General features: G+C 43.5%; 1 protein-coding gene across 1 annotated transcript in view; it reads left to right on the top strand.

Annotated features, from left to right (window-relative positions):
• LOC308072221 (calpain-8-like) overlaps positions 1-19,156 on the top strand; it is a 49,160-nt gene extending 30,004 nt beyond the window's left edge. Inside the window, exons 15-21 of the mRNA XM_080408782.1 lie at positions 757-814; positions 1,372-1,436; positions 2,644-2,712; positions 4,010-4,088; positions 5,001-5,117; positions 5,768-5,826; positions 6,702-19,156. Coding sequence (XP_080264908.1) covers positions 757-814; positions 1,372-1,436; positions 2,644-2,712; positions 4,010-4,088; positions 5,001-5,117; positions 5,768-5,826; positions 6,702-6,725 — 471 coding nt within the window. The 3' untranslated portion in view covers positions 6,726-19,156. The remainder of the gene's footprint in view (positions 1-756; positions 815-1,371; positions 1,437-2,643; positions 2,713-4,009; positions 4,089-5,000; positions 5,118-5,767; positions 5,827-6,701) is intronic.
• Positions 19,157-23,157: the final 4,001 nt, after the last annotated feature.

Here is a 23,157-nt window from a genome sequence, read left to right as displayed (position 1 = left end):
TTACTGGTGCAAAATATGATTTGTTCCCTAGGTAATGCAGAGCATGGAATAACTTTGAAAATAAGGGTGATGGAAGCCAGGCCTGTGAAAATTATTATCCCACGGTGAAATAAATTACCTGTGGAGTTAGCGTATAATTCTGGCAATTGTCTAGTTGGTCAATTCCTTTTTGTTTAGAAGCCCCAGGAATCAGAAAACTGTTGGCTGAACTTTCTCTCTATTTATTGCATTTGACAAACAGCATCTACAAAGCCCTGCTGTGCTAGCCTGTGGCTGTCATGTCAGATTTTCTCTTAATGAACAGGTGGCCACTGGCATTGAAGAGGGAAAACATCTTGTCAGTTAGAAAGACCTTTTTGAGTTTTGAGAGGGCAATTTTAGTATTGTTCAGTTGTAGTTTCCATAAGCCTGGAAAATCTCAAATGCTCTCCTGAACCTCCTTAGTTGAGAAAGAAGGCAGTCACCCAGTTCAGTCAGATCTGTTAAAAAGTTAACATTTACTGTGTCATGTCACCATGGCACCTAACAAATTACTTATTTTCTATTTGAAAGGCTAACAAATATTAGTGGTTTCTGAGGATCTCCTCCATGTGATGTCTGATGGTAAATGTAAAGTGTTAGAAAAAAAAAAAAAAAGGTTTCCATGCCTTACATACAGAAAGAAAACAGTCTCTGGATACCTGACAGCAAATTAATATAGCTTGTTTCAAATAATTTTTGTGTTAACACCTAAAGTATGCTTTGTTTTCTGGCCAGGACTGTGAAGTGACTGCAACTGAACTTCAAACTATCCTAAACCGGGTTTTGTCAAAGAGTAAGTCACGTTGTGTAGTTCCCATTGAATGGAGCTGAGAGGCACGCGCTGAAGCTCTTTGGTCAGAGTGAACATCTGCGCTTGGGTCCATCAGCACACAGATGGGATCTGGGCTAACAAACACCGGCTCTATCAGCTAAGGGTGATGAAAAACTGAGTTTATGCTTGCCCACAGCTGAGATTCTCCTGGCTTGTTGAACCTCTAGTATGGGGGAAAAAAATATCACCTGGTGTTCCCAGGTGCTGCCAGCTGATGTCCTGCAGCGACACTATATTCTCTGTACCTTCTTGGAAGGACCACCATGGGAAGGTATTATTATGCTGCTGCAAAATTTCTGTGGACAAATAGACACTTACCCACTCCCAAAATGAATAGCACGCCCTGCCTCTGGGCCAAAAAAGCCATGTTAATCAGCTGAAGGGAAATAGTGGAAGAAATGGTAGAGCACTTACTTTACTAACAAGATTTTAAGGTGGCTGACATCTCCAAGGCTGTCTGCAGAAAAATATTTGCCTAAAAGTGTTTCTGACGTGGATTTTTCTTCCTTTTTGTACAGGAAAGGATATTAAAAGCAATGGATTCAACATTAACACTTGCAGGGAGATGATCAGCCTTTTAGATGTATCCTTTGAACATCATTTCATCACCTTTAAAGTTTCTGGATCTGCTTTGTAAAACTTCCTGACAAGATGGGCTAAGTTTACACTTCCATTGTTCAGGCACATGGCTGGAGGTATAAAATTCAGCCAAGCAGATCTATCAGCTCAGGGTGGCAGAAACCCAAACCTTTCAAATTTTGGCTGCTTCTCTCACTTGCTCTATGTCTCTCATTGCTTAAACTTTTACCTAAAAATAGTAAGGAGAAGAAGCAGGGACCTTCTGCCTGGATGCACCTTTGCAGTTTCAGATGCATACACAGCACACTTGGCAGGAGGCAGGTTTAAGCACAACCTCAACTCCTGTCTCTAAGGCAGGTACTGCATACAGAGCACAGAGCTCAAAGCAGCAGAGGCACACTGGAGAGCCTGTTCAGGGGAGAAGGCAACAAGCACCTGCTGTGCCTCCCTCCCTGCTGCATGTCTTGTAGGACACATGCGAGCTAATAAGCTTTGTGTAGCCAAGGGAAAAGGAGAGGTCGGCACATCTGCCCAGTACTCCTTTGATGTGCTGGGAAAGTAGGCAGTGCACTGGGAGGGTCAAGGGACATGCTGCCAGGATTACACGTGACATGGTCACGTTGAGGTCAGCAGGGGTTAGCTGTGGATCTTGTGGATCACTTGCTGTTAGAAGTGATGCCTTTGCCCTACACTCCACAGTCTTCCAAACCCAACAAGGTAACACAATCAGTACAGCATCACAGGGGCCAACTCCCTGTTTCTGCATAATTTTCCATAGGAAAGGAGTTCAAGGCCCTGAAGGACGTGCAGAAAGACTGTGCAGCCTGCTATTGACTGTTCACTTGCAGTTCCTGCCCCTGGTTTCTAACACCAGTCTGCTGCAAGCCCAGTCCTTTTTTTCCCTAAGGACTCTAAGCTACAGTTAACTGTAAAGAATGCGAGCGGATCTAATCGTGCTTATATATTTAGCAATCCCGTACATCATTCCCTGAGAGTGCAGATAGCCTAGAAATTCTTGGCATGCCTTTAGCTAAGCAAATGTAAAGCTGTGGGCATGTCTGTTGAGATAGGGATGCATTACAAACGAGAACTAATATGGCATTAAGATGACACTGTGGTGGGTGATTTGTTTTTATCAGAACTGGTTGCTTTCCAGTTTTGCTAAAGATAGAGGAATCTTAATTTTTGAACCATGCCTTAACGTGGCCCAGACCAATGGGACTGGCACCTTGGGACTTGTAGAATTCAAGACACTTTGGATGAAGATTCAAAAGTATTTGGTAACATAGTATTTCTGACTGTCTCCCCTTCCTGCTCAGCTCTCAAGTACAGATCCAGAACTGGGTTAAGCCCCCACAGGCAAATGTACTTGGAAGCCTTCCTTCTCATGGCTGGAGTTTGTTCCAGGGCTCAGAAACACCTCTGATTTAAAGGGGCACAAGCAGATCCTCTTTCACCCTGGCTCCATCAGTCTCCATAATTTGCAATACCTTATGGAAAGTCAGATTAACCTTCTTTCATTGTTGGCAAAGATAGCTCTCTCTGCTGCCTGCTGTATTAAAGCTCATATGAACATCTCTCTGCTATTGCAATGCGTTACATTGCCAGCTGAGCACCAGCAAAGACAAGAAACACATATTTTTAGGACCTACAAAAAAACTAGCTTTGTATTTTTTAAATCTTGTGGCAGTTCTGAATTATTTTCTGGCAGAGGCTTTAATATCCCGAGAAGTTCATCCAGAATCAAGCAGTCTAAATTGGACGTGCTTTGTTTGTCAACATCCCTTTCAGGCAAGCCTACTGCTACCATACTTGATGCTGCCCAGCACAAGAATCTGTCCTGGAGGTTCATGAAGAAGTGTTGGGTTCATGAAGCACCGGCTCTGTCCTAGGGCTGGTGTCAGCAGAGCAAGCCCTGAGAGCCAGTTCCAGTCTGAGCTCTCTCTGCGTGGCATCTAATTCTGGATAATAAACCCGCTGGCAGTAGGGAAGCATCTGCCACCATGTCTGAAATACTAAGCAAAATGGACTTTGCCTGTTGCACTGTGTGCCAAATGACAGGATATTTTCCTCAGTGGCCTGTCTGCCACCATGTAACATGAAGGCAGGCAGCCTGCCAGCCCATGGGAACATGTTTCCCAGTCTGCCTTTCTTGCCAGTAGCTACTTGAAACATTTCCCCTGCTCATTAACGTTTCAAAAAGTGGGAGCTTGGACTGGTAGGGGCAGCCCCTTTCCCAGCCATCAGAAGCCCAAGGTTGTGCCAACACAGCAGAGTGATGTTGTGGACAGAGCAGAGGTAGGCATGATTGTCCTGGCATTAATCTAGCTACACAAGCAGGGAGGATGGCAGGGCATGGGCTGCAGAGTGGACTAGCAAATTGAGGTTAAACCCCAGGGAAGCCCTGGTTATTTCATTCTGGCTGCGAGCCCCCGCTGAGCCTTGTGTTACCATGCCTTCGCTCCTGCTGTTACCCAGCTACGAAAGCCAAAGCCTGCCTGTGCTCACACCATTGCATTGCTGCGTGGGCACAACTGAAAAGCCATCTCTGCATTCCCTCGCTCCCCTCTGCTGCAGGCCATCTATAAGAAAGTGGACAGTGACTACTCCGGTACCATCGACTCCCATGAGATGCGAAATGCCCTCAGAGAGGCAGGTGAGTACACTGCTTGGGGACACCATTGGATCACCAAACATCAGAAGAACAGTGGAGCCTTTTAATGGCTTTGCTTCCCTCCTGTCTCCTAGATCACAGCATTGCCAGTGCCGTTCTCCCCTCCTGACAGTCACACACCGCTACATCCTTTTGCTGTTATATACATCAAAACCCATCCTCTGTACTGCATTATGGACCACTGATATTTTTGTCCATGCTGTGACCATTGCTTATCCATCTGATTATTACTTACTCTATTTCTGGCCTCATTATTTCCTAATCTAATTGTCCTTTTTCAGAGCTATGTCCAAACCCTCTTTTTCCTTCCTTTCCTCCCACCACCTTTCTCTACACTAGAGAACGTGCAAGCCTGATAAAGGCATGCCCCAACGATATCCTCTCTGATGTGTGCTATTCAACTTCTGAAGCAGTGCTTGCCAGCTCAGGGGCATCTAGAGGAGCACTGTTTTTTTGATCTGTCTTGTGCTCAGTGGAGCTTATGTGAATGATCCAGAGACAGAAATAGCACTAATATGGGCCTGAATAGAGCCCAATGTGTTACGCGTGCAATTGGCTCTACTGCAATCACTGCTATTCAGCTGCAGCGCCAAGACTCACTAATTAGGGGTTTATCTGGGGAACATAGGACTGGTTATGCTGTGAAACAATGTGAAATATGCAGTCTGACAAAATGCTGTGGCAGAACTTTATGCCTCTTTTCACCCAGCACAATGGGCTTTGGAAGGGACCCACAGCAGAGGTGGGTGATGGAATCCAGCAGACCTTCTGGGAGGAATTGTCCTGTCCTTCACCCAGGTCTGCCTGCAGGTGCAGCAGTCCATGGAAAAGTCACATCAAAGACAGCATATTAACCTGCTGTGTCAGTGATTTGTGTGCTTCCCATTCCTTCAGGTTTCACGCTCAACGATCAGGTGCAACACAGCATTGTCATCCGCTATGCCTGCAGCAAGCTGACCATTGATTTTGACGGCTTTGTGGCCTGTATGATCCACTTGGAGACCCTGTTCAGTAAGTGCCTCTGGGCATCAGCCAAGGGGAATTCCTGAAAACCTGGGGGTTTCCTTAAGCATTTGGTGTCTTTTAACTGTGAATGTAGCAAATTGCATGGAAATATGAGGGTGCCAGCAAAACTGTCTGTTGGAGGAAACAGCAGAGAAATAACAAAAGCCTTTCTGTCTGAATGACCATGGAGGGTGGGGGACATGTTTTCATAATCTTCTGCGCTCTGCTGCTTTACAGTCATCTGCACTTTATGGCCAGTGCTCTGGCCCCCAGGTTGTCCCAGCTCCTGTAAATGGTACCATTTATCATTTACAGTCCTTACTCAAACCTGATTTACAGGTTTGTCCCCAGATCATACCAGATGCTACTGCATCAGATTTTATAGTTGTCCCACTGCCAACTCTCAGTTTGCTGCTGTCCCGCTGCCAACTCTCAGTTTGCTGCTGTAGATCTGACTATTCCGCACCATGAAGCGGCTTAGAAATTACTTGTAAGAGGGAAGAAGAACAGCTGTAATATTATCTTACAGAACCAGTCTAGATTTCCAGTAGATCATGGCAAAAAGCCAGACCTCTACATTTTGTCAAGCAGTGATTCTCTACTTGCCAAACTCTGTGCTTTATATTCAATCTTTTCCCCCCTCTTCTACTTTTCAGAAGTGTTCCATCTCCTGGACAAAGACAAGCGTGGAGTCATCCAGCTCTCTCTGGCTGAGGTGAGACTGGTCAGATTGAAATACCACCAGGTTAAGCTACAGTAATGGATTCCACTAAACCCCATTTATTCAAAATCACTATTATAAGTGGTAAACTCAATAGTGATTCAAAGAGAAAGTTTGTTTCTGTGAAAAGGTTCTTCAGCTCAGAAGGCCTGTCTGAATTAGTAGAATGAACATTGACTTTATATGAGCAAAAAAGTAAAGATACATTAAAAAGTCCTAAGGCTGCTTGAGAAGTGTTTCACTATCTACTTTTAGAGGGCAGTGGTCAATTCATTAGAAAACACACAGCAGGGAACTGTTCTTGTCTGGCAGGGAATGTACTGATCAACCTGCCAGAATTAGAAGAGACCTTTTAAGATGCCAGGTCTTCTTTGCTCACTTTGTTTTTAATGCAAATTTATCCTGTTGAAGCTGTAATAAAAGCAATCAGCTTGAGTCTTCCCTTTGCAGAATACAAATATATCTCAGGAAACAGCTGGAGGGGGCCCCAAGAGGTCCATCCAATTAGTCCTCTCAGCTACAGACTGGCTCGAAGGGAGGAGGATGGCTAGGAAGCCCTGTGACCCTCAGTCACAGTTAGTTAAATCTAGCTGAAATGTAAATAGTCTGACCCAAGTATTTTTCAAAGGTCATGCAGCTTTCCCTGGGGAACTGGTCTTCCCTCAGAGGAGACCCCACTTGCAATGTCTGAGGCTGCTCCTGGTAATAAATTTCCCTGAAGTTCCAGAGCAGACGGATCCCACATATATAACATTAAAATGCAGCTCCAGCCTTTCCCAGCTTGTTCTCCCAGAGCTGTGGTAGAGTGCTCTAGTGGCATCCTGTGGACCTTCCAGATGTCCTGACTCCTTGTTCTGTTTCTCCCTCAGTGGCTGTGCTGCACAGTGGTTTGAATCATGGTCAATGAATTCGACAGAGACCTCTGAGGCTCTTCTGAACATGGAACCACTCGTCTGGCTTCTTGTTATGAAAAGCAGAGAGAGAAGCTTGGATTTATTACTGGCAAGTTATTTTAAGCCCACTAAAAATGAAGTGGTCTCCTGTCAGTTATAAAATAAATGCACTCTTGAACAAAAAAAGATAAACAAATAAAAGAAACAAACCCAGCTCCAACTTCCTTTACTTTTCCTGCCCAAAGAGTATTTATCTGTGTCATGCTGAAATGTCACGATTTTTGACTTTCCACAGATGGGCCCAGGTGGCTTTGGTTTGACTTCTGACTGTTCATCAAAGTTCAACAGTGTTCAAAATCCTGGAAGGGATCTCCATTGCCTGCAACGTCCAGCACGTGTTTCACAGAGCAAGACCCATGCTCAGAGCGTGGGCAAAATTTGTGTTGCTGCTCTGGCTACCTCCTTTCACAGGCAATTGTTCACTTTGGCTGTGCCATGCATCTGCAGAACCTGGGGGTGAGGAGCTCAGAGGCAGATGCTGAGCTGCTGAGAGCACAGGGGAATCGGGCATGGACACAGCCCCAAGGATGAACAGGGAATCAGTTCATCATGACATGACAAATGTATGGCACTCCTCCACAAGTCTTGGTTCAGTCTCCCAGGAAGAGGAGGGAGGATGGAAGGCCATAGGCAAGTTGCTGCAGTTATTTCCATGGAGATGTTCTCTGAATGCTTGTCCACATGCATATTTCAGTGCCCAAAGATGGGGTTTGGAGTTTTAGGAGGTGAGTGACTGGAGCTCAGAAGCTCATGAAGGCAAGCGTGAGGGGAGGAACATACAATGTGGGTGTAGGGGGTCTAGGAGCTTGAGCGTGCGAGGGATGTGCTAATGGGGATTGTGATTTAAAGAAACTGAAGCTAATAGTCACTGGCTGACAGCGCTGTGCTTCCCTAAGATCTTGAAAAACCTTTGTCCTTTAAAAAAGTCTTCCTGCATTTAATTTCACAGTATAAAGAGTAATAGCATAGCCATACAGGCAAGATAATCTAGCAGCCTTTTTTAGCAACTGGAAAATATTTCTGTAACTCGCAGTAATGATCGGATGAGATGACATGTCTTTGACACTTCCCTCTGGGAGCAGAAGGAGTGCAGGCAGAGATCTGTGTCCCCAAGGCAGATGTGAGGCCCAGGCTCTGTCCCCTTCTGTCTTAGTGCTGTTTGAGAGGGGCTTTTCTCCATGCCTGCTTGTTCCTAAGCTCTTTTTTCAAGGAGGAAGAAAGTTGCTGTTTGGTTTCCATCTCCAAATGCAGAATGTCTTGTGACAACCCCCAAGCCTCTGCTAGACATCTCCCAGCATTTCTTCTTGGTGCTGGCTACAGCTGTCTGACTAAAAGGGATATATGACCTGTTTCGGTGTGTGGCTCTGCCTTTTTAATAGGTGCTTTTCGCTGCTCTTATTTAGAGGTGCTCTCCCAGTAAAAGAGAAATAAATACTTAATTCAGATTGCAGGATAAAAACAGCCAGCGGGGGTAGCATAGGCTTTCCCCTGCTGTCCCTGTGCACGTATCACTGATCATGACATGCCTGCAGCTGTCTGAGGTGGCCACCAGTTTCTTCTCATGGTAGATATTTGCCTGCTGACCACCAATAGACATCTATGTATCTCCACCTGCCTGGAAGACAGAGCTACATGAAACAAGCTGAGGTGTCCAAAACCTTGAGAATTTTCTAGTGAATGCTCTGCCTGTTCAGTAAGACAAATGTGTCCTTCCCTGCCCTATATCTTGAGTATGCAACACGTCTCCTTACTAACCATGCAGCAGGGTGAGCTAACTCCTTGCAGCTTCAGATTTGCTTTCTGCTCACATGCACTATTCATGAGTTCATTCCAATTATGATCACAGAGAGGCCTCTCTCCACAGAACTGGGAAAACTCAGCTATATGCAGAAATCCATTGCACACTCCCAGTTCTTCTCCCTTTACATCAAGCAAGATGCCCCCACCACAATAATTCTCATAGTTAGCTCAATGGCTCTCACCCTCCCGTACAGGATGGGCACTCCATCTTCCTTTATCTTTGGGAAGCAGGCAGATCCAGAGGGTTCACCTCCTCTTTCATTTCTTCTTTGAGCACAGCACTTAGTTATCAGGTCTCAGAGAACAAGTGCTCAAAAATAAGCCTTTTCATGGGATTGCATGCAATTCTCTTTTTTTGCTTGACACATCTGCAAAAAAGGTGATTAACATCCACCTTATTTTCCTTCCTTATGCTGCAAGCTGAACAAATGTCCGTGCTCATCAGTTCTCTCTGTTAGTCCTGATGGGGCTCAAATGCCACTTGAATAAAATGCCTGCAGCAGCTCCTATGGAAGTGGTGGGGCATGGTAAGCTGAGGCAGGGCTTGGGCATCTGGATTCTCTGCACTCTTAGATACTGCATGTTGGCTGTGCTTCATTTTTGGAGCTGAGAAGTACTGCAGCTCCCATTAGATTTGCGTAGCTCAGTCACAGGGAATTATAATGCAAGCAAGTCACAAAGGTTCATGAATTTGTGATGCATTCCCTGTCACCGTGAAAACTGTGCTGCATGGCATCCTTAGCACTTTATAAATAAGGTGGGGCAAGAGACCCCCATGGAAACTCTGCAGTGCTCATCAGATCTTTCCTTTCTTTCACAGAAACGTCCTCATTTGCACTGCAGCCTTGTGAACTTAAAACTTGAGCTCTGTACACTGCTCCTGTAAAATGTTATTCACATTAAACCATGTTCGGAGTTCCAAACTCCTCGTGCACTAATTGTCTTGTGGTTGCCTGTAGAGGAACTTCCCATGGGTATAAATCCTACCACATCAGCATCTGACAGCAGCTTTGCACCAGAGTAAATGTCTGCATGAGGTGCAAGACAATCACGGAGATTTGAGAGTCTGTCTATGAGCTAGGAGGATAAAAAGAATCAACCTCATATGTGCAATTATCTGTCACCTGCTCATCCTCCCAGAATGGGAGATTTACAGAGGGATCTCTCCTTTCCATCACTGCAGGCTAATGATCAGATCCATGGCTTATGAGTAAGCACAGAAGGAGCAGTCCTTTTTAAACTCCTTTTCGTTCTTTACTTCAGACAATCCTGCTGAACCTGACTCAATAGTGTGTTTTCATTCTTCATTTCCATACAGTTCAGACAACCTGGCAGTCCTGGAAGACCTGAGACACTTTAAGCACGTTTTTCATTTCCACGTTATTCAGGATGCATCCCAAATCCCAGCCTACTGTTGTTGTTATCCCAGCCTAAGCTTATAGACTGGAGATTCAAATAAAGTCCATAAAAGCAAGGGAGATTCTGGGTGCAAAAGGAACCCAAATTCCAAAGCTTTTGAAGTTTCTCCACCACTAATGATGTCCCCAGTGATAGTTAATCTTAACGTGGTGCCCTGCTACTGCCTGACAAGCTTGTTGCCATGGTGTCTGTCTCTCTCTGTATAACTGGCACGTACAATATAAAATCCTCTCTTTTTTAATAGAGCAAATTACTTCACTTGTTACTGTTGGCCGCTCATTAACTCCTTCCTCCATGTTTGAAATCTTTGATGCAGCTCTCACCTGAAGTTCAGCCCCCCACCCCTCACAGCGTCACCTGCCTGTGTGGGCAGGAGGGCTTGGCCAGTGTGGTTCTTGAGGAGGGTTGTGTTGCAAAAGAAAGAGCATGAAGCAGAAAATATTCAGTAGGGACAGATCTGGGAGGTGGACTAAAGATGCACCTGAACAAACACTGGGATAACAGGCAGGCAGAAGCTGAATGAATCACCTTTTCACCCATATAGGAGCTGAACAATGTCAGAACTGGAGAAAACAGTTTCTTCTTTGACTCTTGGTGCTCTCAGGGAAGAAGGCATGTTGCACAGCCTTCATAATACACAGGGCTGACTTAGAAAAACAAATCTTCACTTGCTTGGAAAAACATTGCTGGCTTTGTCTACTCACTCACCTCTAAATGTATAGAAACTACATTGTTGGCTCAAGCAGTGATTCATGCGTTCCTTCTAACCTACCTCCTATACACTAAAAGAAAACAACAACAAACTGGTGATGCTTTCTTTAAGTTTAGGCTAGCTGGTCTGCTCCTTGATATGATCCCTCACCAAATTAGGTTTGCCTAGGCTAGTTTACACAGAGTAGGTTGATCTAGCTCTTATACAGAAGACAACAGTGAGGGACTTCTCCCAGTGTCTTAAAGCATTTCAATCTTCCCTAAATTCCCACACCCTTTTTGATGGTCTCTCTTGTTCTCCTAGCTGCACAGATGGTCACATTTTAATCACTGCTTTATGCTTCTTGTCAGCTGATATGGCGAAACATTTCGGTGTTCCTCTGTTATATGTAAAAAACCACCAAAGCTGGTTTTGAAGGGGACTTTCCGTTAGCCGCCTCAGTCATTCACTCCCTGCCAGCCATACCAGATAGCAGGGTCTGTAGCGGTTCTCCATACCTGGTACATCACCACCAGCTGCTGAAGCAGAGCAGCAGGAATAGCTACAGTCACTGGCAAGGGGAACATCACCCAGGTGCTCTGTTGAGGCCACATACCACTTTGAAGCATCTCGTGTAACACAGGTATGTGGGGCACAGATTCCCCAAGAAAACTGCTAGGCTATCCATGCAGAAAGCACCACAAATATTTCCAAAGATGTGTTTTCATCGCACCGTAAACACATGAATACATTAAACATATTTCAGTGTGTTTTCTCTGTGTCTGTACTCAACCCCATTGCTCCATGGAGACATTGCTGAAATTCCCATGTTGCTGCCCTGGCAGTAGCATCATGGGCTATGAAGAGAAAATAAGCAACTGATCTCCACACCATTGAGGGCCTGTATTTAGGCACAAAAGCTCAAAACCTGATTTATTACTAGTTCTCATCAGAGCTTTCACACCTCTGAAAGAAGTCAGGCTGCTGCTTTGTCTGCTGAAGCTCTTAAGCAAAAAGAGAGTAGACCAGGGCAGTGTGATATTGCTTTAATTCTAAAATCATCAGTGCCATCTTTAATAATGAATGGAATCCTTTTGCCACAGCTTAGCTACAGATAGCACAGGATTTGGAATTTCCAGAGTTTTCATTTCTGCATCTTATTTTCTCTGCACATCTTAACTGCCTAAATAGCCAGCATTCCTAGGCCAGTTCTCGGGCACAGGTCTCTGGATACCTGGCCTTTAATGTCTTTTGTCTTTCGTGTCATTCAAGTAGGCTCGACTAGAAAAGAGAATCTTTCCTTTTATTTAATGAGATCTATTGGTAATTGACATCAGTAAGATATCTGGCACGGTCAGTAAGCTAGCTAGCTTAAATTTGTATGTGTTTGTAAAACTGTATGTTTTCCCAAGCTGTAATCACACTCTTAGACTGCTGTGTAAATTTACCCAGAGCACATGCTGCAGCAGGTATGATCTCTTGGGAGTTTAGAGGGGCTTTGTGACCAACACAGTTTATGGCAAATTGTGTTTTGCTGTGTTTTAAAAGCTTACCGTATTTGCTCATTAATTTGCAGGGAGATGGAGCTCAGGAAAATGCGGTGCTCATCAAACACAGGATTGATCACAGATGGTGGCTGGTGCTGCGGCAGGTGGCGGGGCATCCCACAGGGTGTCTGTGCTGGAGGACAGGGGCATCCCCGGGGTCTGTGCTGGGGTGCAGGATGTGTCACATGAAGGGCGCTCCTCTCTGCCTTAGGTGGCACTTTCTGCTGGGGAAGCCTCACCTAGAAGATGGTGAACATGAACAGAGAAAGCTAGGAAAATATTTTCAGTTTCAGAAAGAATCAAGAAAAGAAATTAAAGGAAAAATGAGAAAATGATAAAGTGCCAATCTGATCTCTAATCTGTAAAGCACCTTTAGTCAAAATCCTGAGAGAAGGAGCTACCTGAAGTAGCAGTTGTGAACTTAATAATAACGAAGTTGATTCCAGCAGAGAGTGCCATCTTCTACATGTTAATTTAATTTGAACTCGTCTCAGTTTTGGGTTAGGATTTTTTTTGTGTGTGTGTGCTTTTATACATGCTGATAATGTTTGAATTTCAGACATGCTGGTCTGGTGCATGAAAGCTTAAATGAGAAGTTATCTAACCAAATTTTAGTGTCCAAGCTGACTAGAGCACAAATGATGAACAAGCTTTATGGAGAGAGAAAATAAAATTAATTTCACAGTTCATGCTTTGCATTGTACGGTGGTACCAGTAGCACGAGCAACAAGAAAAATTCATGACTTTAAAAATTATCTGGGTTACACCAGGGATTTCCTAGGTATTCTGTCAAGTTAGTAGAAAGGTTAAGTGAAGCCTTCTGAATTAGGAGCTTGAGGTTCAGTTCTCTTCACCAGTGACTTTCAGGGTATTCTTGGGGCATTCACTTAAACTGCCCCCCAAGTGCATTTAGACCCCAACTCCAAAGCTGCACTGCTCAGACTTGCCTGTGTTCAGTTGCTGCAAGCCTGTGGAGATACCTCCACTCAGAGGTGCTGCAGATTTTGTACTGGAGCTGCTAGGGTCCCTGGAAGCTCTGTTTCTCTAAATGTGCAGAAATATTTAAGTTTTGACAGTTTTCAGGTTTTGGCATCTAGCTCAGACTCAAGGCTAACCAGGTTCCAAGTACTAGATGTTTCTCTAGGAAAGAGTCCTCTGAGAGATTCAGTCCAAGAGGCATATCTGAGGATGCCTAAAGCATCTCAGAAGGATCCAGTTCCTTTTGAAACACAGTGATAGCACTGCTTTCATCTGAAATACATCTATGGAGGAGTGGTTTCCCTGCCACTTTCACTCTCCTCCTATACATGGTGGTGTCGTGGTTTAAGCACTTAACTAGGATGGCTGTGAGAAGCTCTGCTTCAAGCCCCCCTTCTCTTTAGATGATGCAAGTCATCTAAAGTCATAAATCTCTCCTGTCCCTAGGAGAGGCTTTACCACCTAGCCCAGGGGTGATAGTGGAGGGGAGGTGTCTCTCTATTCTTCACCTGGAACATATGCCACTATACAAAATAAATTCAAATATTTACGTGCCAGGAATATGCCTGGGTGAGACAGAGCATTCTGAGGGGTAGATCTCCTTCATGGAGCAGTGCAGCCTGAGGTCTGATCCCAAAAGAAGTGCTGCTCATGGGTGGGAGATCAACACAGATGATTCATTGGCAAAGTTCTATGACTCCTGCATCCCAGGGGGTCCCAGTGACCCTGGCAATGACAGACTTAATTTTGCCTGTTCTCATAAGAATCCTTGAGCCAGCCTTGTCCATAGGACTGCCAGTATTATTCTAGGTTAAAGGATATCTCTCTTCAGTACCCAATGTCCTATCACCGTTCTGTGATGTAATGGAGCTATGTAATGGTGAGGTCCTATTGTCAATAGAGATGTACATTTTTTTTAAGACAAGGTGCATTTTTGGAATGTATATATGAGCATGTCTTGAAAAAATCATGGTATTTTATCAAGTCAGGATATTGCTTTTCTGAACTCCTACATATAGAACAGATGAAATTTCCTCAGATACCAGGAGTATGATTTTTTTTGTTTCAACTTTGTTTTACTCTGAATGGATGCTTCTGTTTTGGGATTCCTGGAAAAAAGGTAAGTAAAATACTGTTGGCCAGGTGTCCTTTATTTCATCTAAAAGTAGCTGGCAACATAGTGATAATTGGCTTGAGTGAGGAAATGTTTCCATCCCTAAATTCTAGATCATTCCATGGATGGATGGAGACATCTAAATCAGAACTTAGCTACAAGATGAATGAACCTGGCTGGACCAAAGAGGTTCACTGCACTGAGCAAAAAGTGAACTGCATGTTTTGATATTGGTTTTGGTAGGTTGAAGTATTGGGATGTATGTAGTAAATTATGCTCCATGCCACTGGAGTGGTCAATAGAGAAGTCTGGGAATACAGCTCATTCAGAGACACCGTAAACCCAATTATACCACCAGTAGATCTTAAAAGTACCACAGAGCTAGACAAGACTGTGCTGCAACACGCCTTCAACCTGCAGTCCCTAAACGTTTACATCTAATTAATTTTCTTAATTGTATAACAGTGCATTTCCTAATTACACTGGGGAACCACTCTTGGGTTGTAACGGGGTCTTTATCTATTGCTCAGCTTATTCTGGCTGTCTCTCTATCAGCATACTCCCTGGCCTAATTTTGTGCTAGCCTGTATGTCTACAAGCACAGACTGCTTGGGGGATGCTTGACAGATCCTTCAGCTGATGCAGCTACATCTCCAAGGACCAGATGGAAACCCTTATTCACACTGAGTTACTACTTGAGTAGTGCCATTGAAATCAATGGGACTACTGTGGAGACACTTACTGCTTCATGTAAGGGTTTTGTTAAGAGCTCCTATAAACAACAGCCAGAGGAAGCCATTTGCAGTGCACATCCACAGCTTTATTGGCCCTACAATACCCAGGAGCTAGACTATGTGTTCTTGAGTGCCATCTAATGTGAGGAGTAACGAAGTCCTTATCAACAGATGGCATGCTCCTGAAACAAGGGCAATCAACCCCCAGATTAGCCGTTTTCACATGATGCTGACAGAAATGAGGAACCCATACCCTCAGATACCCCCAATTTATCCCGCCATTGGAACTGGCATACACAATGGTATATGCAGGTATGTAATAAAGTCATGCAAGAGTAATTACAATCAAGAAGTAAAAAGACACATAAACAAAAATCCCCATGTGAGGAGTCTGGTTTTGAAGGAACACACATCCCAGTGTTGCCAAATACATATGCCAGGCAGTAGTGCACTTTTTGTTTTACTTGGCTATGCAGATGGCTGAGGTTAAATACTTGAAATGTATTCCACATTTTTCAATGGCACTGATGTGCTTTAACACAGCATTGGTGCCTCTGGGTTTCCATCACTGCTGGGAAGTAGCTGGAGTCTGGATCCTTTTTTCCCTATCTCCATATTTTGCTGAAACAACTGAAAAATTTCATAATAATGCTTGGTAGATTTTATATCTGTTTTCCTCCTTTGTTTTCAAATTTTGTAAAACCTGACTTCTTAGCCAATGGGTTTACCGGGAGCTCTCCCCCAAAAAATCTGCTGCACTCCAGGAGAAGAAATTGTTCAATACAATACCGAAATATATACATCATTTATATAATTTAAACCTGATCAAAGGAAATATATTTTAGAAAATGCTGACCAAAATGCAGAACTTATTGTTACTGGATGTTGTTGGTCTACAGAACTCTTTTAATAATTACTGCTAAAACATCTTTTGGAAAATTATGAAACCTCATGATTTCAGGCTTTGAGCTGACCTCTAATATCACAGACTGAAAGCAGACCTGCTGTGAAGTTTAAAATACTCCTCCATCTGTGTGGCTACTCTGGAACACTTGATCTTGGACACTTTGAGACAGGATGTTCCACTGGATTGACCACAGATCACTTCCAGGAGACTAGTGTTTGCTTCACGTTATATCAAATAGACTTGTACTCATTTGCTGTGCAGTTGCCACCGGCACTTTGTACTTCACCCCTCTGTGTTGCCAGGAGCCTAATGTCAGCTTCTGCTTTGCTGAGCAGAGAGAATTTGGCATGTCACAGAGCAGAAGGAACCTGTGCCCTCTCAGAGAGATTTTACTTTTCCTCCTCCTTCCTTTGCTGCTTTTACTGCATCCTAAATAAATGCAGCTGAGTGGTAAGTTACATGCTATTCTTTATTTATAGACTTATAAGGCAATGGAGACTGTGAAAGATATTTGCAAAGCACGGTTCTGGCCAGTTATTGAATTGGCTGAAATATATTCAACCAGTAACAATTACTCTAAAGCAGAGGACAACCTATAAAAGTGTAATCATCATTTTCTATAAAAATAACTCACAATGTGTGGGTTTGGGGGCACTAAGGCATGTATTAAAAATATTTCACATAATTCTGGTCTCTGCCAATTGTGAAAAATATCTCTGGGTCCCTAGGGCTCCCTCAGAAAGCACAGCATGGGGACAACCCACAGATCTGTTTTTTGTACCTGATAATAATGGTGACTATAGTCCCTGGATCACCTGAATACATCCCTTCATAATTCCTGTTTTCTAACAGCTCTACAGAATTACTTGTGGGATTGAATAAAAACCCACTAAAATCTTAAATAGCTGTCCTGATAGAGATAGTACCCAAAGGGGAAGCATCTGGGTACCCACAGGGTCAAATATTTCTGCTGCAAATATGCTTCTATATGCAAATATGCAAATATGATGATATACAAGCTGTAATGCTTCTTTTTCATCTAGCCATTTTAACAGAATCACAGCAACACAAGGCTTCAGCCTGAGTTTTTCCCTGTCATCCGTTCCAGCGACTAAGATCTGTGAGACAGATCTGCTCTCAAATTGGATAAGACGTGTACCAGGTGCCACATCCATGAGCACTGCGCAAACAATGAAAACCCAAAATTGCCTTTCAGCACAGCCTGAATAGAACCCGTATAAACAGCAGCGAGGACTGCCTGAGCTTCAGGATCCGTCTTACTTCTTGCTCTCTGCAATGCACTTCAGCCTGTGTGGCCTGTGGCTTTCCCACCATCATCCTTTCTAAGAGTATAAATGGAGGATAGCAGACTATGAAAGCAGAGGATGGTTATGCAGTTGCTGTTAGACTGTGACTTGGGAGATTTGGGTTGGACTTTCAGTTGTGTTGCAGATGACTTGCATGATTTTCAGAAAGCAATTTCATCTCTCTTGGGGTCTTCATTTCCCATATTTGCTGTCCTTGCTTCAATAGGTTGGCTCTCCCATCAACATGAACTGGACAGAAACTGCGTCTTAGCCTGCATTTCTGCGCTAGCACCATGATTCAATCATCATCTTGGGATCTCTCTCTCTGTCTGCTGTACTGGAAATGCAACACCATGCCAACCGTGCAAGTCCTCTTTTAAAAAAGAAAAGCTCCTCTGCATGCAGGCTGGCAGAGCCCTGTGTCTTCTGTCACCCATGATATCCATATGAAATTATATGCTCAGTCTCCAAGCAATAGAGTTGTTAACTTTCTCAGTGACACTCATCAGCCTGGGCAGATGTCCGAGACCATCACGATGACTGTGGGTTCCACCAAACAAAATAGGTCCTGATACTTTTTTCAGCCTGGACCCTGAGTGGCATCTTTGCTTTAAGTGAATTTGCAAAGTATAAATGTTTGGGAATTCAGTACACAATTCCCCTGTTGATATAAAAGGGAAATAAAACCTGGACCACCCTTTTCAGGGTTTATAGGAGTAACAGCAATAAAAGGCAATAAAGCATGAGTTATCACTGAAGTCATAAGTTTGACTCTCATACAAGCAAAGGTCAGATCAGCTAACAAAACAGTTCATTCTTTCCAGTTCGGATTAGGAGGGTGCTTTAATCCTCAGAACATTATTTTTGAAGATACTCACATATGCCAGTGCCCGTGGCTAGCTCTAAAAATAATAAGCATGATTCATTTCAGTTTTGGACATGAGTTGGACTATGAGGATCATGACTCACTACATGGGGAAGAGTTAAGAGGATATCACCAGTTCATACTCAGATGATGGAATTAGTATCACTTGTTTTCAAAAGAAATTTCAAGGCTGGAACTCTTTAACTGCAGAAATCCAGTGAGTACTTGTGCACAGCAAGACCACTAAAATGATAACATGCCAGGTCCTTTTGGCAGGGCTTGGACATTTTTAAGCAGAGCTTTTCTGCAAGTTTTCTTTCCTGCTCAGTTGCTCACAAGCAGAGGAAAAGTTCAGGTCTCCTTGGGGTCTGCTGTAACATGCTGGCTGGCTGGTGTGTGGTGGCGCTGGAGTGATATGGGCTGCCTTGGAGTTCAGAATAAGCTGTATCAGGGGAGAATCAAGGTGAAAGACACTTACAGGAATCTCCACCCCGTTTTTAAAGGTCCTTTGCTGAGAAACCTGTTTAAGAAGCACGGCCAGAATAAGCCAAAGACATGAATGATGGAGAGGTGTTGCAAGTATCTCCTCTTGCAGAGAGATTTCTGAGTGACTGGGTCTGATCTAGCCTTGCTGAGATGGTCTCATTTTGGTTGTTGACATGCTAATTATCTCTATTTCTTTTTTACATGTGGAATTTATTATGTCCATTTCTATCCTGAATGCAGTCTTTTCTGTCTCTAAAGAGGCATGGGCAGGTTACAAAAGCTACTAGGTATTGATTTTGTTGACACTGAACTTAAAAATTAAAGCTAATTTCTGAAGCACATGTAAAGAATGTTGTGAATTTATTTTAAGAAAGAACTCTATTGAAATGTACTAAAATTGGTAGGTGCCATTTAAAACAATAACATAAACTTTATGACAACCTTCTTGGAAGGACATATCATCCTGTGGAGCAAGGTACCATGGGGCATGGAGACAAATGAGCCACTAGAGATTCAGAAATTCAGGGTAGCCACTAGAGATTCAGAAATTCAGGGTAAGAGAATACCAAGGAGTATCATTAGACTAACTCTTAGGATTGTAGTACTGTTTTTTATAAGCAGCTGAATGTCACTATGAAAAATGTTTACATTTTGAAGAATAAACAGAATCTTTTATTGCTGATTTGAATGCCTCTCTATGCCTTTGCAGTGCCCCAAGGCTGGCATTTCATATCCTTATTATATTCATTTCTCAGTCTGTTTTTATTTTTGGTTGGTTTGGGGCTTTTTTTTTTTTTTTTTCTTATTTGGAAAATATTTTGTGTATGTGACTTGAACACCACAAGATAAAGTTCAGTTGGATAATGTTAATGAAATGTGGGAGGTTGGGAGAGAAAATCAGGGGGTGTTTGAAGAAAGTGCTTGTATTTCACACTGTGTTGCAGCAGCTGAAATTAAATTCTGATTAATAGTGTTCACAACCAGTAGTAAGCGACTGTACCGACCTTTGATTGCCAGTAGTTTTTTAATATCTGCCAGAGGTCAAATAAGTAAAAGACCAAGGAGGTATGGCCAGGGGACACGATGGGGAGAAAACAGGGAGGGGATATTAATATGTTACGTGTGGCATGTACATGCCTGCTATTTAACTACAGTTCATTCCTACTCCATACCCTCAGGCAGCCTGAAGTTAATAACCCTGTCATCTGGAGAGATAACACAACACTGATCATCACAATTTCACTAAATAAGTAATTTTAAATTAATTATATTGCATCCTAATAAGACCAGCTCTGGTTGACTCCTCACTTATCTTGGATTACTTTGTCAGGACTGAATATATTAATTTTACAGATAAAGCTGTGTGTGCTTGCACACCAGCTGTTGCTGAGTGTCTCTCTGCGTCACCCACTACCTGCACCCCTCTGACCTCCTGCAATCCTGATGAACAAGGCTCAGTGGGCAGGGAAAGCCGGAGAGTTTTTCCCTTCTCGTTTAGCACTGCATGATGCCATCCTGCAGCTGTGCAAGCCTCCCATTGAGGTGGTTGTTACAGTCACCTCAGTGAGGCCAGTTTATCTCAAGGCACATAGGATTGCAATCCAAATGCAAGCCTCGAGCTTGCCACTTAACTATGCTCCAAATCAACTTCCTCAACCATTTTGATAAGACCAGTGTTTGCTGGTTGATAAAGTGGCCTCTTTATTTTGATATCCTGATGATATGAATGGCACTGACAAGCTGCAGAGAGGAGGATTGGAGTAACGGGCAGGTAGCAGAGTAGGCAGAGGGAGACCTTGGAAAGCTCTCAGCCTGCTGCTGTAACAGCTACTTAAGAAGCGTTTCTTCAAAATGCTCTTTTTGTCAGAAAGTGCCTCTATGTTGAAAAAAATCAGGTCTACTGCATTTTCAATCTCAGAGTAGAGCTAAAGCAGCATGGGAATATCAATTAATTGATTCAGGGGTTTTTTCCCCTCAAAATTTTAATTTACAGGAAAAATATTTGAAATCAAAACATTGACATGATTATAATATCATAATCAACCAAAAGAAACCCCCATGGTTCTGGCTTTTAAACCTTGATTTAGAATAAAGGAGAAGCAGGGATATTCAAAGTAATGGTGATTCTTTTGGAGCAGCAAAAAATTCCGCACTGATTATGGCCTGGGATGCTACAAACTGGACACAAATTTCAATTTTGGAGCTAGTTTCAATAGTCTAGTTCAGGGGTCCTCAAACTACGGCCCACAGGCCGGGTACGGCCCCTCAGGGTCCTCAATCCGGCCCCCGGTATTTACAGAACCCCCCCCCCCCCCCCCCCGAGGGTTGGGGGGGAAACCAAGCAGCCGCAGATGACCTCCTGCCACTTCATCTGCGCGCCGGCCCCCTGGTTAAAAAGTTTGAGGACCCCTGATCTAGTTGAATATTCACCTTAGAGATCCTCCTGGTCCATGAAAGGTCCAGCCTTCAGGGACTTCTGAGCCAAAGACATGTGACCTCCTCCAGCCTTGTTCATCTCTGCTCTGTTTTCTAGGATCAAACACTACAATCCAGACATCCAGGGTGATGGAAAGGAAGAGGGAATGGGGGTGCAGACTGTTACTGCATTCCCAGTACATCTATGCAATGTTCTTTTTAATGTCATGGTGCATCAGCACATGATAATAAATGGTGCCTCCTAAATAGCGGGATTTACTAAAGGGGAGAATAGCAATGAGGTCAAGTCCTGCTTTTGTTGAAACCGTTAGCCAATATTTCAAAGAAAATGTGTTCAGGGATTTATATGGCATATCAGGATGCCACCTGTGAAGGAGTAGTTTAGTAAGACCAGGGGAGAGTGACACATAGAGGGTGAATCTATTACTAAGTGTGATGCAAATTTCACTCTACAGTTTTAGTCAACCTGTGTTTGGGGGGATGAATGGCAGGTAAATGAGAATCTGGGCTCCTGAGAAGGAAACAGATGAACCCATGAAGTCAAGCACAAGAAAGCAAAAAGCTGGGCTGAGAATGCACGGCCATTAGGTGGGAGCTGAGGAACGTGCATAACAGGACATCACACTCCCACAAGCGGTCTAACCAGGCTGCCACAGCTAAGCATCCCAAGTCAGACAAGCACTTGCCTTCTCTGGGGGAATTACAGAATGCCACTCACTAACAGACACAGTATGCGGGATTTTCTTCCCCAGTATATGGTGTTCTCTAAGGCAGTGTGTCCTGCACACATGCAGTCAAGAAGAAAAGACAATCCCTAAATGCTGTGTGAGGTGCTGAACTATGTTGTTATGAAAAAAAAAAAACAAAACTCCAGCCTTAAGCTAGTTTTGAAGCTATACCTGTAAGTACAAATGGGGGCAAGTAGATGCCAGCACAAACTGTGTATGAGATGCTCATTACAGCAATCCTTCAGGTCATTCTTTGGGCCATGCCAAGAGGGATTTTCTCCCTTCAGACTGTTAATCATGCTGGCTGATGGGCTCTAAGAGAAACACAAGTTTAACTGATGTTGCCTCCTTTTGCAGATGTTTTCCTTTGAAAAGGGAGAGTGGCAAATCTCAAGAGACACAGTAGCTCAGAAGGAGCTGCAGGAATCACACCCAAGTTCCTCAGGATTTGTATCCTCCCAGCAGTCGTATTTTTACCGTAGGAAAATGAAACATTGCCTGATTAGCAATATTTTATCACTTGTAGTATAGGAGATCTCCTCTCTCAACAGCTGTTTATAGTTTTCCCAGCAAAATTTGCATCTGTTTAAGATAACTGAGTCTAATGATTTAATTGGCAACTGCTATTATATGTTCCTAAAATGTTTGATATGAATTCAAGGTTGATAGTAGCAGGACTTGAGTCTCTACTTGAAGGAAATAGGTTGTAGTGTCTCCCTGGAAGGAATCTGGTTATGTTGAATGTGAACAGGGCAGTGTAACAGTCGATGAGTGCAAAGACTGCTTACAGGAGGGAAAATGGTTATTTACCATCAGAATTAAATTGCTATCATTATTGCATAAACCAAGTATGAAAACTGTGTCTTATACTGACTATTATAATAGAGAGACACATGCTTGGCCCATGACAAGCACATACTGGCAAAAGGAAGTGTTTGCTTGTGGGTTTCTTTTTAATAAGTCTGACTTTCTCCAGGCAAGGTTACTTTACACTTATTCCACCTCTGTGAATTGCCTTAGTTAAGAGATACAGCCACAGAGGCATTGCATGGTTGGCTAAGCCTACGCTGTAATAAAGACTACTTTTACTTCAAGGCTGGGGAAAGATTTTTCAAGATAACATGCTTTTACCAAAGCCCCTGAAGTTACGCAAATCAACAAACTCTCAGCACTTATATCACATTGATTTTTGAGTTCACGGGAGGCCTGAACTGTCCAAATTGGAAACTGAAACGGTGCTAGGAGCTGCTCTAGCTTGTGTTCTAGTTCACATAATCCCACAGGCTTTCCGCATCAGGAAAAGAACTGAAATACAGATACGCTGTGACCCTCAGCTCTGACTTCTTCTCCCTAGTTGCTA

Source organism: Falco punctatus, assembly GCF_963210335.1.
Source record: "Falco punctatus genome assembly, chromosome: 12".
In the NCBI taxonomy this organism is placed as follows: Eukaryota; Metazoa; Chordata; class Aves; order Falconiformes; family Falconidae; genus Falco; species Falco punctatus.
Note: the sequence above shows the minus strand (reverse complement) of the source record. Positions and strands in the feature narration are given on the sequence as shown.